Genomic DNA, 18,073 nt, shown 5'->3' with positions numbered 1-18,073 from the left:
ATCTATATGTTTTTGGAATCAGGAACCGACAAGGAATAAGATGAAAGTGTTTTTAAATTGATTTGGACAATTTAATTTTGATAATAATTTTTATATATTTAATTTTCAGAGCTTGTTTTTAATCCGAATATAACATATTTATATGTTTTTGGAATCAGCAAATGATGGAGAATAAGATAAACGTAAATTTGGATCGTTTTATAAATTTTTATTTTTTTTTACAATTTTCAGATTTTTAATGACCAAAGTCATTAATTAATTTTTAAGCCACCACGCTGAAATGCAATACCGAACCCCGGGCTTCGTCGAAGATTACTTGACCAAAATTTGAACCAATTTGGTTGAAAAATGAGGGCGTGACAGTGCCGCCTCAACTTTCACGAAAAGCCGGATATGACGTCATCAAAGACATTTATCAAAAAAATGAAAAAAACGTTCGGGGATTTCATACCCAGGAACTCTCATGTCAAATTTCATAAAGATCGGTCCAGTAGTTTAGTCTGAATCGCTCTACACACACACACACACACACACACACACACACACACGCACACACGCACACACGCACATACACCACGACCCTCGTTTCGATTCCCCCTCGATGTTAAAATATTTAGTCAAAACTTGACTAAATATAAAAAAGGAATTGGATGCCGCTCTGTCGTCGTTCTACATTGAAGCGAGAACAAAAACAGGCGAGATATACAAAAAAACAAGTCTGGACGCAGTTCGGTACGGCATCAACCGTCACCTGAAAAGTTCTCCACAGAACAAGGACTTCGACATCCTCACAGACCCTAGCTTTGCCTCTTCTAATGAGATGTTCAAAGTCGCCATGAGGGAGATCAAAGCACAGGGAAAAGCTGCCATCAACCACCACCCTCCTATGTCCGACATTGACCGCAACAAGCTGTACAACAGTATCTACCTCAGTCAGGCAACACCAAACGGGCTGTACAATAAGGTACAGTTTGACATAAGATATTACTTTTGCAGGCGGGGTGCCGAAAATATGCACACAATGACAAAGGACACATTCGAAGTCAAATTGGACGCAAACACCGGCAGGCAATACCTGTACAAAAAAGACGAACTCACCAAGAACCACCGGGATGACAGCGAAGGATACACTGGATTCATGCCAGCAACAGGAACACACGACTGTCCAGTGTCTACTTTTCTCAAGTACATCGAGAAACTGCATCCAGAAAGCGAAAGGCTTTGGTGTTATCCGCGTGATTCCTTTCACGATGAAGACACAACGTGGTACACATGTAAACCGGTTGGAAAGCACGGTCTTCAACAGTTCTTGCCCAAGCTGAGCAAGCAGTGCGGTCTTTCGCAAATATACACGAATCATTCGATTCGTGCAACAAGTGCTACTGTCCTCCACCGAGCTAGCCACGCTCCTGCTGCCATCCAGTCGGTAACAGGTCACAAATCACTGTCATCCCTTGCCATCTACCAACACACATCAGCTCAACAAAAGATGGACATGGGGGACACCCTCCATCAGCACATTGCAGGCAACACACAACTCCAAGTTTTGCCGCGACCAAATTCAAACCTCTCACACAGCTCTGTCGCACACACAGCCACCGGCCGAGTCGATATGCCCGGGGCAAGTAGTTTTGACATGTCCTTTGAAGATATGAATTGTTTCCTGAGTCCAGAAAATGAACCTGACATGCCACCATCCACGACAATGCAAGTTCTGCCTACTTTCCACAACTGTACCATAAACAACTTGAACATCACAATAACAAAATAAGACCAAATGTGTTGATTGTCTCTGCTGTTAACCCCACAAGCTAGCTCAATGAACTCGTCCAGTCTTGATCGCGAGACAGGGTGACGACAAGTGTGTACAACAGTTACTGACACTGGCGTGCAAAGAGATGTAGCAATTTAATTGATGGTTTTTTATGTTCATGAATTTTCCGTTCCTTTGATTATGTTTTGAACAAAATGTTGCGATAATCAAATATTCTAATGTTAATTGAAGGAGTTAAATAAACTTTTGAAGTTGCACTATTTTGGTGGCGCATTGAAGTGTATGTGTTTGGTGTAAACAGGTGTTTTTGGTGTGTGTGTGTGTGTGTGTGTGTGTGTGTGTTTGATTGCATGTGTGTGTGCTCGTTCAATCGTCAAAACAACAACAAAGTCAGTAGACTACCTGAAAGGAATTCGATCGATACATAAATGTTATTTGCGTGTTTGACCAAAATATGACATTTTACACAGATCTCGACAGTCATTGTTCACCTCGACCGCTAGCGCGGTCTCGGAGAACAATGACTGTCTCGATCTGTGTAAAATGTCATATTTTGGTCAAACACGCAAATAACGTATATTGTTTTACATGCACGGTCATTGAAGAGAAATCCTGCCTTGTAAAATTGTAATATGCAGACGTCTGTAGCACTTCATTATCTTGCATTGTGCAGATTCTCGGGAATGCGCTACAAAACTTTCCAACCGAGGTCTGAGAGAATTTGGAGCAACGCTAAAAAGGTTGAGCGGCACTGTAATGTGAAGTGGGTTTGTTATTCGACTTAGAGAAGACGTCGAATGGTTTTCCATGAAACCGCTACTTCGGACCGAAATTAAGTGGCAGGTTCGACTGTATAACATAAATCACACATGCGCGCACACTAACACACTGGCAAGCGCGCACACACACACACACACACACACACACACACACACACACACACACACACACACAGAGGCGGCATACGGATCGACTCTCTCATAATAAATTTTGAACGTTTGCATCATGTATTTGGAATTTGACAAAATCACCCATTAACATAACAAGAACAGTGTGCGTGTGTGTGTGTGTGTGTGTGTGTGTGTGTGTGTGTGTGTGTGTGTGTGTGTGTGTCAGTGTGTGTGCGTGTGTGTGTGTGTGTGTTATTTGACAAAATCACCCATTAACATAACAAGAACAGTGTGTGTGCGTGTGTGTGTGTGTGTGTGTGTATGTGTGTGTGTGTGTGTGTGTGTGTGTGTTTGTGTGCGTGTGTGTGTGTGTGTGTGATTTACAACCCAAACCGATGTCGATCTGTTCAAAGTCAAAAACCGTGTGCCGAAAAAATGCATTTCCGGGCAGAAGGGATCGAATTATGATTTTACTTGGCTAGATCGATTATAAAGAAGACAAACACAAAATATGGGGAAGGGCTATCACATAACACGTCTCCAGCGCAATAGAATATCAAGCGCATGTCTTCCCGAAAAACAAGCACCGTTATAAAGCACCTGCAAGACGAAAGCCCTTTCGGTGTAAACGCTTAATCTAGGAATGCTGTCCTAAAAGGTGATTTACAAACTGTAATACGCGGATGAATTCTCTCTCAATTATTAAATTTGACCCAGAATCATATTTGACTTAGATGGAACTCCTTTTCTTTGAGCTTGACCGGCAGCTGGGTTCGAGACTCGCTAACGCATAAGAAGAACAAGTCGCGTAAGGCGAAAATACAATATTTAGTCAAGTAGCTGTCGAACTCACAGAATGAAACTGAACGCAATGCCATTTTACTCGTAGCATCGTCAGGCCACCGCTCATGGCAAAGGCAGTGAAATTGACAAGAAGAGCGGGGTAGTAGTTGCGCTAAGAAGGATAGCACGCTTTTCTGTACCTCTCTTTGTTTAACTTTCTGAGCGTGTTTTTAATCCAAACATATCATATCTATATGTTTTTGGAATCAGGAACCGACAAGGAATAAGATGAAAGTGTTTTTAAATTGATTTGGACAATTTAATTTTGATAATAATTTTTATATATTTAATTTTCAGAGCTTGTTTTTAATTCGAATATAACATATTTATATGTTTTTGGAATCAGCAAATGATGGAGAATAAAATAAACGTAAATTTGGATCGTTTTATAAATTTTTATTTTTTTTTAAATTTTCCGATTTTTAATGACCAAAGTCATTAATTATTTTTTAAGCCACCACGCTGAAATGCAATACCGAACCCCGGGCTTCGTCGAAGATTACTTGACCAAAATTTCAACCAATTTGGTTGAAAAATGAGGGCGTGACAGTGCCGCCTCAACTTTCACGAAAAGCCGGATATGACGTCATCAAAGACATTTATCAAAAAAATGAAAAAAATGGTCGGGGATTTCATACCCAGGAACTCTCATGTCAAATTTCATAAAGATCGGTCCAGTAGTTTAGTCTGAATCGCTCTACACACACACACAGACAGACACACACACACACACACACACACACACACACACACACACACATACACCACGACCCTCGTCTCGATTCCCCCCTCTACGTTAAAATATTTAGTCAAAACTTGACTAAATATAAAAAGTAAACCAATACAGCTAAAGATATTCAAGCCATCCTCAAAAGACAGAAACATATACGAGAACCGAGTGTATGCCCTCGTGGGAATATTATCCTTTGTGAGTTAGAACATTGACTTATGTCAAACTCAACAAACTGTGGCTGTGTGTTATCACATATTGGAAATAACATGAGTTTGTTCAAAGGTATTCTGAATAATAAGTACTCAAAAGAACGATAAAAGCAATACAGCTTTAGCACAGCTGACTTTGCTCTTCAGCCCGGTTGTATTATGATCGTGTGCAATTGAGAATAATGATTTCCGCCACACTCCACAAAGTGGCTGTGTTTCATCACATAATTTTCTGAAACAGCTTGAGTTAGTAGGGAGGTGTCCACTGATCTGACCTTACTTCCCACAAAATTGGTATGGTGTTGACTACTCATATTTTTATTTGAGTGACACACCTTTCCTTGCCTGTTTTGATAACCTTTTAAGTCTGAATGTAAAAGCTGGATGGAACAAACAAGCTAACAAGAGAGAAGAAGTTTGACCAATTCATTCAAGTAATAACCTCTTTTCACATTTCGCACTCTTAAATCAGTTGACCTGTTCAGTCACTTGAAGTAGGTAGTTTACCGTAATATATGGGCCTCTACTTTTGCAACAATATGTTCAAGTTATGTTTCAAAAAGAGAAAAGATAGGCACTTTTGATTCTGCTATTTTTTTTAGGAATGTAACTATCACAGAGACCCAAGCTTGCTGAGTAAACCACATTGCCATTGCATAAACTTATTCCTCTCTTTAATTCTTTTCCGCCACGATTAGCTTTACTGATCGCCACAGATCTCCGCATCGAATGTTACAACAACATTGTAGCCAAGTGGCGTATCCAGTCTTTTTGTGTAATTATCTCCTGCCCGACCCAGTTGCCTCCCCTGTCTATTATCTTCCCCTGACCCAAGTTGTGTCTCCCGCTAGGATTATTGTGTGTTTACTATCGTAGGGTAGACTCTTGACCGGATTCCTTTCTAACCTCTTATCTCAGATTTAGGTGGTCGTTATGTAATGTGCCGCCAGCCTGTCTGGGTAATCGTTGGACTCGGCGTGTTGTCAAATGGGTGTCATTTCTTTTGACAGGGTACATCATAGAAGATGCCAGGTGGCTTGGAGGTTTTAGTCTCTTACCCCCCCCCCCCCCCTTCTTTGTAACTGGTTGTAATCTAATGAGCCTTATCCGGTGTGCGTAATATTTCCGGTGCGTGACACCGACACGATTTCAGCCTTTTTAACGATCCCTTTCATTTGGCAGGCAATCTTAAGTAGAACGCCCCCCGTTGTCTGACACCTAGGTAGCCTCCCTATTGGCTTATCGCCACAGGGTATCGGAAGTGATCAGCCTTTAAAAGACTGAGCATTTAGGCTAGAGGAGAGAACGCGATTTGTGACACTGCGAGCTGTGTGTTGCTCCGATTTGTGTCGGTTGACGTGAACGGTCGAAGTGCTGACCAAATTTGTCGCGAAGTTGTAATCGGTCGACTTGTGGTTGTAACTGAATTCCGAGGCTTGTTTCTTTGTGTTTCCTTTACGTGTGCTCACTGAGGAGAATCTACACTGCTTTCTGGTGTCTACTTTCTGGTGTCTACTTTCTGGTGTCTACTTTCTGGTGTCTACTTTCTGGTGTCTACTTTCTGGTGTTTGCTTTCTGGTGTACGTTAAGTAAAAGTCACGTTATCGCAACCTCTGTCTTGGCGTCTCATTTATGCTTCCTGGCCCTATCTCCCCCCTTCCACTCCACCCGATCACATCTGGCGCTGCGAGCAGGATTCAGGAAGTAGAGACGCCGTAGTTTAACATCAGAAAGCAGGGGTAGCAGGGTAGGAGGGACTCCTCACATCCAAGATGGCGGTCGACGTGGCTCCACGACCCCATTGGCAGGTATTTCCCCCTCCCAGGCTTCCTGTCTTCACTGGTGGTGACGATGGCTGTCAGCTCGACGATTTCAGCACCGAGGCACGTCGCGTCATTTCCCACTTCAACATGGCGGCACTTGGAGGGGAGGGAGCAGAGTGGCTGATCCAGTCACTCACTTGGGCTGCCAGGAAGGAGGTTAACCTGTACCCCCCTCAGGCGACCGCTACGGCTGACCTAGTCCTGACCATTCTGCAGGACACGTTTGGTGACCACGCCAGCAGTTCTTCACTGCTTTCGTCATTCTTCACGCGCTACCAGGGACAAGAGGAGGGCCTTCTTTCATACGCCCACAGTTTGCGGTCTCTGCATGTCAAGATTAATTCTGTTGTTCCCGATACATTAACAGATGATGCTCTCCGGGATCATTTCATCGATGGACTGTTTTTGCATCCTCAGAGACGGGACCTCATGCGCTTTGCGAGAGGGCGTGAGGCTGTCACTTTTGCGGCAGTCCGTGCAGAAGCTCTCAGGTGGATGAGGGAAGATTTCGAGGTGGTGACGAAGCAACAACAACAAGCAACAGAGAGCAGCACTGAGGTACGCAGCCTGCAATTACAAGTCAGCGAACTCGCCATCAAGTCAGCAGAGCTTCGAGCTGCCTTGCACCAACGCCCGCCGGCTGCCTCTCGTCAACAGCAACCATCCGCGAAGCCACGTTGTTGGCTTTGCAACCGCCACGGGCATCTACAGAGCAGGTGCCCTACCAAGCGGCATGGAGGTGAACAACCGCTGTCATGGAGACAGCCCAGTGAGCTACGTGTGGACCAGCAGTCAACATCCATCAAGCAACCGCCCCGCGAGCAGAGCAGTCAGACAGAGGAGGTTGTGACTGCTCAGGAACAGCTGACGTCGAAGCACGAGGCCTCCATTGACAGATTAGAGACCCGACTGAAGAAGGAACTGGAGGCCAAACAACAGTTACAGGATGAACGCTTCCAGAAGGACTTAGAAATACGCCAACTTAGAGAGCGGTTAGTTTTCAAGTGTGAAGAGGTGTCAATTGAGCGGAAAGCAGCAGGACACATTCGCAAAGACCTGGAAGCGTTGTTGCAACAGCAGCTCACAGAGAAAGAGCATCGGCTTGCGACAGCCCCAGCCCCCGTAGAGCTTCACGATGCTGACCCGATAACATTGTGGGATTCTGTGCTCAATTTGTCCTGCCCCTTTACTCTAAGTCCCAGCTAAACCGCTAAAATCATGAAAACTCTTTAGTCACACATGTGGCGTAACCATGCCTTGCTTGCTTGTTAGCTATTGTGCTCAGCTAAGAGACTGTGTAAAGTATCATTATTGATTGCCTGTTGTATTGTGTCTTGTATGAATGGGTTGGGTGACTGTGAGTGTCATCCGTTACCGTTTCTGATTTTATTTGTTGTTTCACTTGGGTGAACTTGTGTTTGATTTATAGATGTCATTTTCAGCTATTCCCGAGGCGCTGTACCTGCGAGGACGCAGTTGGTATAGAGCTGGGGGGGATGTAGCTAAGTGGCGTATCCAGTCTTTTTGTGTAATTATCTCCTGCCCGACCCAGTTGCCTCCCCTGTCTATTATCTTCCCCTGACCCAAGTTGTGTCTCCCGCTAGGATTATTGTGTGTTTACTATCGTAGGGTAGACTCTTGACCGGATTCCTTTCTAACCTCTTATCTCAGATTTAGGTGGTCGTTATGTAATGTGCCGCCAGCCTGTCTGGGTAATCGTTGGACTCGGCGTTCGTCAAGTGGGTGTCATTTCTTTTGACAGGGTACATCATAGAAAATGCCAGGTGGCTTGGAGGTTTTAGTCTCTTACCCCCCCCCCTTCTTTGTAACTGGTTGTAATCTAATGAGCCTTATCCGGTGTGCGTAATATTTCCGGTGCGTGACACCGTCACGGCTTCATGCCTCGGTAACGATCCCTTTCATTTGGCAGGCAATCTTAAGACGACGCCCCCCGTTGTCTGACACCTAGGTAGCCTCCCTATTGGCTTATCGCCACAGGGTATCGGAAGTGATCAGCCTTTAAAAGACTGAGCATTTAGGCTAGAGGAGAGAACGCGATTTGTGACACTGCGAGCTGTGTGTTGCTCCGATTGTGTCGGTTGACGTGAACGGTCGAAGTGCTGACCAAATTTGTCGCGAAGTTGTAATCGGTCGACTTGTGGTTGTAACTGAATTCCGAGGCTTGTTTCTTTGTGTTTCCTTTACGTGTGCTCACTGAGGAGAATCTACACTGCTTTCTGGTGTCTACTTTCTGGTGTCTACTTTCTGGTGTCTACTTTCTGGTGTCTACTTTCTGGTGTTTGCTTTCTGGTGTTTGCTTCTGGTGTACGTTAATTAAAAGTCACGTTATCGCAACCTCTGTCTTGGCGTCTCATTTATGCTTCCTGGCCTATTTCCCCCCTTCCACTCCACCCGATCACAACATGATCAAGCCTGACAGACTATGTCATACATACATTTGGCACAGGAACTTTTGTTTTTGATGGGCGCAGAAATGGGCTCACCACAAACGATCCAGGCGATTTGTAAAGCTACTCGTAGAGGCGATGTTGTATTTCCATTGATTGGGACAAGCTCCCTCGTAAAAAGGAAGATAGGGTTTTTTTTAATCAAAAGAAAAAACAACTTTCTGTCAATATTCTAAGTTGCTGTTTGTCTCAGTAGGGACCAAAGCACCAAAAAAAGTTGTGGGAACTTATTTTGCAGGCAAAAACGCCTTCAGAGGCTGTGATACAACCAGCAGTCTATACGGATTTCGAAAACCTATTTGTCTGGAGAAACAGATTTTCAAACTATGTTCAAGCAGCAGGTAGGCTACATTTGTGAATCCTAACAAAGACAGCAGCTGATTGAAGCAACATAATAATACTTTACAACAACAACAAAAAGACATGAACAATCACTTTGTAGACCTCTCTGAGGGCAATAACGGAGAGATTTTAAGCTTCTAATAGAACGTAATTAAACAATGGCGACTGCACGTGAGAGGAAACAATAAAGAGACCAAAAAGCGATGTACTCACGTTAAAATGACTAAAATGACGAACACGGAACGAATAACAGCGACGTTTCGACCTAAGGGTCTTCTTCAGGCACAAAAACACAAAAGTACACACACAAAAAAGAAGAAGAAAGACGATAGAACAGATAAAGAGGAGAATAACTGACAAAACAACTGCACTGCACAAACCAACAAATTATTTTTATTTTTTCTGAACTCGTAATTCTTGTATTTTATTCATTTGCTTCATTCCAAACGGTTTTCAAATTTTTCTTGTTTTCTTAACTCTATATACTTGTATTTTTTTCATTTTGATTTATCCCAAAGAGTTTGAGTCGTGTATTGAAAATCGAATATAGTGCATGAGTGCCATTGAACAGCTTTCCCACAATCCCGTATTCTATTTTTAGTAATGGATATTCCCAAGGAAAGGTCAAAGGGCATATGTATCATCGCGTGTCGACTGCTGGTAATAGTACTTAGCTGCTTCTATTATGATAGGCTTCTGGCTTTTCTTAATTGTCTGTTAGTACATGATTTTGTTGTACTTGTTATAGTCATTCAGGGTTTTCACCATTAATATTGAACATGAACTGATTATGAGCCGTATTTATCATTTTAAGTGCCACTCAACGGAAGTGATCTTATTTTAGGTGCAAAACTTTCCGATGTAACAAATTAGTAAAGCATCGTCCTCTGTGGCAGTCATGAAATGCACAGGCTTAATTGTGATTTGCATTGGTCACATGCACTGTAAATGAATACAGACAATTTTGTATGTTTAAGTGTAACTGTAAGCAAAAATATTTGACGATTCCTGAGTGCGACTTTTGAGTCTCAAGATCTGTTTTTGTTCCATTTATCACCTATCAGATTACTTAAAGGCACAGTAAGCCTCCCGTAAACCATCACAGATACTGTTAGGCTTTTACACACAGTACAAACACCCTTTCATTTAAACACTCACCGCAGTTGAGAACATCCCAGGTGCCCTCCGTAAAGAGCGAGCAATTTTGAAAGAATTTATTTTTGCGTGGTTTATCTTATCCCTGAGCCATCGTGAACCCGTGTGATCCAGTTTCCCTTTTTCACAATGTTGTCGTCAGTTAGTAATTTAAATGCGACTCGCTGTGAGCAGATCTGCAATAGCACGTTATTATGTACCTCTCACTATGCACGAAACAAACGGCTGTGGTTCACAAGAACTCTAGCGATGGCTTTTGACTGTTCAGAGGAACTTGCAATAGGCATAAACCGTCGTCTGCTACGAGAACCACGACCTTGCGTGACCCTGCTTCCGGGCTTTTCTTTTTTCAAACTTATAAAACTTCGAATTGTACTGATCTTGTCTTGATGAAAAAAGAATTCTTTTATGATTTAAGAATGTTTGTGTAACAAGCTGTCAACTTATTATTTAGATTTTAAAAGTTAGGTCTAGCGCCAAAACGCACCACGGTCCGATTGTGTGAGGAGACAATCCGCAAAATTAATTCTTTGAAAATTGCTCGCTCTTTACGTAGGGCACCTAGGATGTTCCCGTTCGGTGAGCGTTCAAATGGAAGGGTGTGTGTACTGTGTGTAAAAGCCTGACAGTATCTGTAATGGTTTACGGGAGGCTTACTGTGCCTTTAAATCACCATTGTTTTTATTGTACGGATATGTAGGACTGTTTGCAGTGATTTTCGGATTCATTCTTCTTGTATTCTTTTAAAAAAAAATACCCCACATTAAAAAATGAGATAGTGGAAATATGTGTTTTGTGCAAGTGGGATCAAGGGAGATAATTTTGCAGCAACTTTTTAAAAACAATAAAATTGCACGGGTATTACCTTCAAAAATTAATCAAAATAAGGAATTAAGATGTCTACACACTTTGTCTTCCTAGTTTTCTCTGTAACATTGATTTGAGAGGGAAATCTCTTTTCTCAGAATTAAAAAAACAATTAAGGGAGGCACCTAACAGATGAATGATAATGATGATTAGATGAATGATAGAAAAACATTACACATTCAGTGACGCATTAATTAAGACACAATTCGGGGGAAATCATTTTTCTAAATCGTTTGTCTATGTGTTTTCTGTGTAAAGATCTGGTAGTTGGAACAATGTGCAAGTTAATGTTGCGTTCTAAGAGAGCCAGCCTAGTATGACCTGTGCCCTGCTATAGGATCTAATTAGTCACATTGTGTACCCAAATCAGTAAAACCAAGTACCTCAATAATCAGCGATTGTCGGGATGTTGGTCGAGTAATAATGATACCCAGCGCGGTCCTTGGCAAGTTTTCGTGACTTCTTGGTTGACAGGCACGATGGATGCGAAAAAAGGCGGCGTCTACATGGGGAACAAGGTATCAGTGGACAACAGACAAGTGGTCAACAACCCGACCTTCAAAGAGTATGTCTCCATCAGACCAATTCAACACATTCATCACAGGGCCACTGAGGGCGGTTTTATCGGAGTGAAAGGTATGTGACTGCACTAAAATGTCGTATACATTAAAAATAAAATGTGTTGATCAACGTCGGCAAAGTAACCAGATCCTTTATTCCAGATAATGTTACGAGGAAGAGCGTTGTTTTATGTTTTAAGTTAAGTGTACATGCTATTTCCTAGCGTGAAATTGTCACTGAATTGTATTCCAAAGGATTGAATAATTTTGACAAATTGGAAAGGAATTTGATTTCAGCAACAGCAAATAAAAAAATGTACCAACATGAAAAAGCTCGTTTGTTATGAGCCCTTCGAACAGATTGGACTGTGTCTTATCTTGACATTATAGGTTGTATCTATCAAGACTCTGATTTCTTCTTCTTTTTCTTCTTTTCATTAACGTCACTTTTACGAGTACTTTCGGCATCGTCAACCCTTTTGTGAGGATTGGCATGTATCTTAGTTGACATAAATGGTTCTACATTTCAGAAAAGAGCCAAGCAGAAATAGCAGCGGACGGGGAGTTATACGTACACACAGCGGCACATGACCTTGCAATGGAATTTGTGAAGAACAGAAGGTACCTCCTAGTCTCAGGACCACCGGGCTGTGGTAAAACCTTCCTAGCCAAAGCTGTACTGCGCATCTTGCAAGATGAGGGGAAGACACCGCTGGTACTTCACAAACACGAAGAGTGGCGTCGATTTGTCAATGAATCGGGTAATCATGCTGTTCTGATAGATGATGCTTTCGGTAGAGATGCTTTTTCTGTCAAAGAATACAGTAATTGGTCGAAGTCTTTTCGCGTCATGCAAACCTATGCAGAAGGTAATAAATGTACCATCCTGATCACTCTCAGGTCGTCTGTTCGAGATGAAGCAATGAGGCAAGCTGACGGTGACTTTTTGACCACAATACCTGTACTGGACATGGGTGGCCTACCTGCACTCAGTAACGAGCAGAAAACTGAGATGCTTCGTAAGCTCATGTGTGCCGTGAAAAAGCCCTTGAGTCAAATCGACCTGGCTGAAATCCTGGCTTTTGACAAGAGCGGCCCCACGTTCCCTGCATGCTGCAGAGAATTTGCGAAACTGAGGCAAGACACCCAAGGCAAGAGTTGGATATTCACCCTCTTTGAGGACGACACCGGGCAAAACTCGCTTCAGATTGCCAGCAGGCTCGGTCTGGTGGATCTGGTGAAAGCCCTCATTGGTAGAGGCATCAGCCTGGAGTCCAGAGACAGCGATGGGTGGACAGCTTTACATCATGCATGCTCAAAAGGTCATGTGGAGGTCGCTAAGCTACTGCTGGGAAAGGGAGCCAAGACTGACAGCAAGACATCTGATGGCCGCTCGCCTTTGCACGTAGCCAGCACAGAAGGACACGCATCTGTTGTTGAAACCTTACTTCAGTCCAGAGCGGCAGTGGATGACAGAGATCTGACACAGCAGACAGCTCTACACTTCGCAAGCGAGGCTGGGCACGAGGGAGTGGTCCTAATTCTGTTGGACAATAGAGCCAGCGTTCTGGCCACAGATGAGGGGGGATCCCTACCACTCCACAAAGCCGCTTTCAGAGGTCAGACAGGAGTCATCAAGACGCTGCTTGCTTCTCCCGGGTCTCAACTGGAGCAAGCCAACTATCACAACTACACTGCCCTTCACACGGCGGCTATCTTTGGTCATAAAGCATCAGCCGAGGCCTTGCTTGATGGAGGGGCTGACATTGAAGCGCGAGCAGACAGCAACCAGAGCCCGCTGCACCTTGCTTGCTCCCAGGGCAAGGCTGACGTCGTCTGGCTGTTGCTGAACAAGAACGCCAATTTTGAAGCCCAGGACACGGATGGCTTGACGCCCCTTCACTACGCCAGTTGTAATGGTCAGCGGGAGGTTGTTAGGATCCTGCTGGAAAAAGGAGCGAACGTCCACGCACAGAGTCACAGTGGTCACGCAGCTGTGCATTTTATCGCAGAAAAGAACCACGTGGAGATCGCTGATGTTTTGAAAGAACATCATGTAGACGTCAATGCCACAAATAAGCAACCGATGACACCACTACAGCTTGCGAGCTGAGAAGGACATACAACCATGATCGAGAAACTGCTAGACCTTGGTGCCAGAACTGAAGCAAAAGATACCGATGGCTGGACTGCACTGCATTTTGCGAGCTTTAATGGCCAAGATGGTGTGGTCCAAAGTCTGATCAGAAGAGGGTCTAACATCGAAGCGAGGGACAACCAAGGATGGACCCCAATGCACCACGCTGCATACACGAACCAGGCTCATGTCATCCCAACGCTGATAGCTAACAATGCAGACATCAACGCCCAACAGAAAGGTGGCTTTACTCCCCTGCACTTGGCTTGTCAGGAAGCACACGCCAAAGCTGCCCAAGTCTTGCTGCAAAAGGAAGCAAACATTGAAGCCAGAACTGTCCATGGCCGGACTCCGCTGCACCAAGTCTGCATAGGAGGCGGAACTGAGTTAATACAACTCCTGCTGTCAGAACACGCAGACATTGAAGCCAAAGACAAGAAAGGATGGACTTCTCTCCATCACGCTGCTGCTAGGGGCCACGACGAAGCCGTCGCTTTCCTGCTAGCTGAAGAAGCAGACGTGGACTCTAGAGACTCTCAGAGGTGGACGCCATTACACCATGCCAGCTACTTCAACCATCCTGATGTCATCCCAACACTACTGGTTTACGGGGCAGACATAAATGCCAAGGAAACTGACGACTGGGCGCCTCTCCACTTGGCAAGCCTTGAAGGTCACACTTGTGTTGTGGACGTGTTGCTGGACAAGGGCGCAGACATCCAGGCCCAGAGCAACAGAGGATGGAGCCCCTTGCACGGTGCTTGCTACAATGACAGAGGAGAGGTGGTTACTACTCTCATGAAACGTGGAGCTAATGCCGACGCCTTGAACGAAGGGAAGCGGGCTGCTCTTCATCTTGTCTCTGACCTGGGTCCCAAACTCACAACTGCTCCCTTGGCTCTCATTGAATGCAAAGCCAACCTAGAAGTCCGAGACAGCAAAGGTGCTACTCCACTTATTCTTGCCAGTACAAGAGGACATGAAGACTTCGGCCGGTGTTTGCTAGATGCTGGAGTCAACAAGGAAGCTAAGGATAATGACGGGCGCACAGCAATGAATCATGCTTGCTTCAGACGCCGTGTTTACATCGTTTTATTGCTGCAGAATGCCAAGGTCAACTTAAACCCAACCGATCTGACCAAAAGAACACCGCTTCACACAGCCAGCTCCGAGGGCCACCACGACATCATCGACCTTTTGCTGGACCTAGGCGCTGACAGGAACGCTCAGGAGAGTCACGGCAGTACGCCTCTGCACCTTGCAGTGTTCAACAACAAGCAGGATGTCGTCAAGACCTTGCTCAAAAAAGGCGTACAAATAGATCGCAAGAACAATGCTGGGCACACCCCTCTCAACCTTGCCTGCAAAAAAGGCGACTTCACGATTGCCAAGTTTCTGATAGAACGCGGGGCCAACGTGAAAACTGCAGACAAGGGTGGAATGACGCCTCTACACTACGCTTGCTGTAAGGGAATGGGTGACTTGGTCATTATGCTGGTCGACAAAGGAGCCAGCGTCAGTGCCAAGAACAACCGCGGAAAGTCGCCTTTGAGTGTGGCGCTGGAGAACGGACATCCTCACATTCATCAAAAGCTGCTCGGTTTGCCAGGACTGGAATGGCTTATGGTTTTTCAATAACTTTACATAGCGAAGTCAAAGTGGCACTGGAAAACAGACATTCATTCCAAGCTGGTCGTTCAGAAAGGACTGGAATGGGTGGTCAATAAACTTTCATAGCGAGGCCAAAGCGGTAATCTAGAATAGACATCACCACATTCATTCCAAGCTGGTCGTTCCGAACGGACTGGACACATGCAAATACCTAAACAGGTCTAGCTGCTTTCTCAAAATTAAGTTCGTAAGTGATATCTAAAGCAATTCAGCAACGACAACAAATGTACCGCTCTGCACAGAATACAGCCAAGAGACGGACCTGTGAAAGTATGTGTCCCTGTGAAAGGATGCTCTTATTGCATGTGAAGGCCAGGACACATGTGTGTACATTTGACAGCAGAATTTGAGCTTATTTCTACTCATAAACTTGTCCGTGACTCTAAAACTTATACACTTTGATGTGGATCATTTTGGTCGAGTGCCTAACGTTACATGTTATCTTTTTCTTGAGTTTCGGCTACGAATGCATTGTTGGGTTAATGGAAAGTGTTTTGACAATGACGATAAGACTCTATTTTCTATGAGAGAGAAAACGAATGTGCATTAGGTAAATAGTCAGTTTTTGCTGTCAGTCAGTGCATCTGAAATTTTTTTGTTTGTGTTGTTGTTGTTGTTGTTTTTGTTGTTGTTGTTGTTGTTGTTGTTGTTGTTGTTGTTTGTTTTGTTTTTTGTTTGTACTTTTTGAAAATGTATTGTAAGCCTAGGTGTTCAATGCTACCGATTCTCTCTTTGTCTTAAGAAGATTTATTAATGGTAGAATTTTGCTCGGTTTTCTTTTTACAGGCGTCTGCTTTATGGTCAGATGTGCCTGATATATGAAAAAAAGCAGTTCCATATTTTATACAGCTATTTCTGTTTATCAAGTATTTTGTAACGTTCTCTTTCTTGTGTTCGCCGGGCTGGTACAAGAGGCTTGATTTGCATTCAAAGGTTTGGTGTTCAAGTCCATGTGTTTGTACTTTTTCGGAGACCGTTCACAAAAGTTTCCTTGAACCCTAGCTTGTTCAGTCCAGTAACGGTGTGTTTAATCATAATCTGCGTTTGTGTGATTTTAAGCTTTTCAATGTTCAAAATAAAACAACATAAAACTGTTATTAGAACTCATACACAGTGACATACACAGTGACACACACACACACTGACACATACACACAAGCGCGCACACACACCCACACCCACACACACACACACTGACACACACACGCACACGCATACTTGCACGTACGCAAGCAAACACACACACACACATACACATACACACACGCGCGCAAGCGTGCGTGCGTACGCACATGCACACACCTGTATAACATACCCATCCAACATTTTGCAAGGAGGCGCACTACAAACAAAAGTCAGGGTATTTGTGTAGAATTGTTTTCTAAAAAAAGAAGAAACAATGATTTTCAATCTGTCTAATAAACACTTACGTTTGATAACAATAAAGTGTATTCTTATACGTATTCTTATTTCTATTCACACATCTGTGCAAAAGAACACAAAACATAATAGGGATGTGCGCTGTCTTAAAAAAAAATTCCCTCAATCATCCGCTCACTTGGTTCTCTTCGAGAAGACATTGACTGGACATGATATGAATTGCCATGAGTTGTTGAGGTTCAAATAAAAAAAAAGCCAGATCAGCTTGACAAAGACAGAAAGTCTCCAGCTCCCTCAAGATAGTAAGTACCACGTTACACACGCTTAATTCTTGCTTTTTGGATACGATTCGGTATTGTTTCTGTTCTTTTCGAATGATTCATGTCGTTTTTATTCTTTCTTAATTCTGCTTGGTCCGTTTGCTTTCTTCTTCTTGTTACCTTACGACCTTGTCAGCCGTCTTGTGCCTTGTCAGCCGTCTTGTGCCTTGTCAGCCGTCTTGTGCCTTGTCAGCCGTCTTGTGCCTTGTCAGCCGTCTTGTGCCTTGTCAGCCGTCTTGTGCCTTGTCAGCCGTCTTGTGCCTTGTCAGCCGTCTTGTGCCTTGTCAGCCGTCTTGTGCCTTGTCAGCCGTCTTGTGCCTTGTCAGCCGTCTTGTGCCTTGTCAGCCGTCTTGTGCCTTGTCAGACGTCTTGGGCCTTGTCAGCCGTCTTGTGCCTTGTCACAGCCGTCTTGTGCCTTGTCAGCCGTCTTGTGCCTTGTCAGCCGTCTTCTGCCTTGTCAGCCGTCTTGTGCCTTGTCAGCCGTCTTGTGCCTTGTCAGCCGTCTTGTGCCTTGTCAGCCGTCTTGTGCCTTGTCAGCCGTCTTGTGCCTTGTCAGCCGTCTTGTGCCTTGTCAGCCGTCTTGTGCCATGTCACAGCCGTCTTGTGCCTTGTCACAGCCGTCTTGTGCCTTGTCAGCCGTCTTGTGCCTTGTCACAGCCGTCTTGTGCCTTGCCAGCCGTCTTGTGCCTTGTCAGCCGTCTTGTGCCTTGTCAGCCGTCTTGTGCCTTGTCAGCCGTCTTGTGCCTTGTCAGCCGTCTTGTGCCTTGTCAGCCGTCTTGTGCCTTGTCAGCCGTCTTGTGCCTTGTCAGTCGTCTTGTGCCTTGTCAGTCGTCTTGTGCCTTGTCAGCCGTCTTGTGCCTTGTCAGCCGTCTTGTGCCTTGTCAGCCGTCTTGTGCCTTGT

The 18,073-nt window shown here is 44.4% G+C and overlaps 1 protein-coding gene across 1 annotated transcript; it reads left to right on the top strand.

The window, feature by feature from the left end:
* The first annotated feature begins 13,777 nt into the window (after window positions 1-13,777).
* LOC138958388 (serine/threonine-protein phosphatase 6 regulatory ankyrin repeat subunit A-like) lies at window positions 13,778-16,173 on the top strand. Its single transcript, XM_070329527.1, has one exon. The coding sequence runs from the start codon at window positions 13,793-13,795 to the stop codon at window positions 15,437-15,439; it is 1,647 nt and encodes a 548-aa protein (XP_070185628.1). The 5' UTR covers window positions 13,778-13,792; the 3' UTR covers window positions 15,440-16,173.
* Window positions 16,174-18,073: the final 1,900 nt, after the last annotated feature.

Source organism: Littorina saxatilis, linkage group LG1 (assembly GCF_037325665.1).
Source record: "Littorina saxatilis isolate snail1 linkage group LG1, US_GU_Lsax_2.0, whole genome shotgun sequence".
NCBI classification, from domain to species: Eukaryota; Metazoa; Mollusca; class Gastropoda; order Littorinimorpha; family Littorinidae; genus Littorina; species Littorina saxatilis.
Note: the sequence above shows the minus strand (reverse complement) of the source record. Positions and strands in the feature narration are given on the sequence as shown.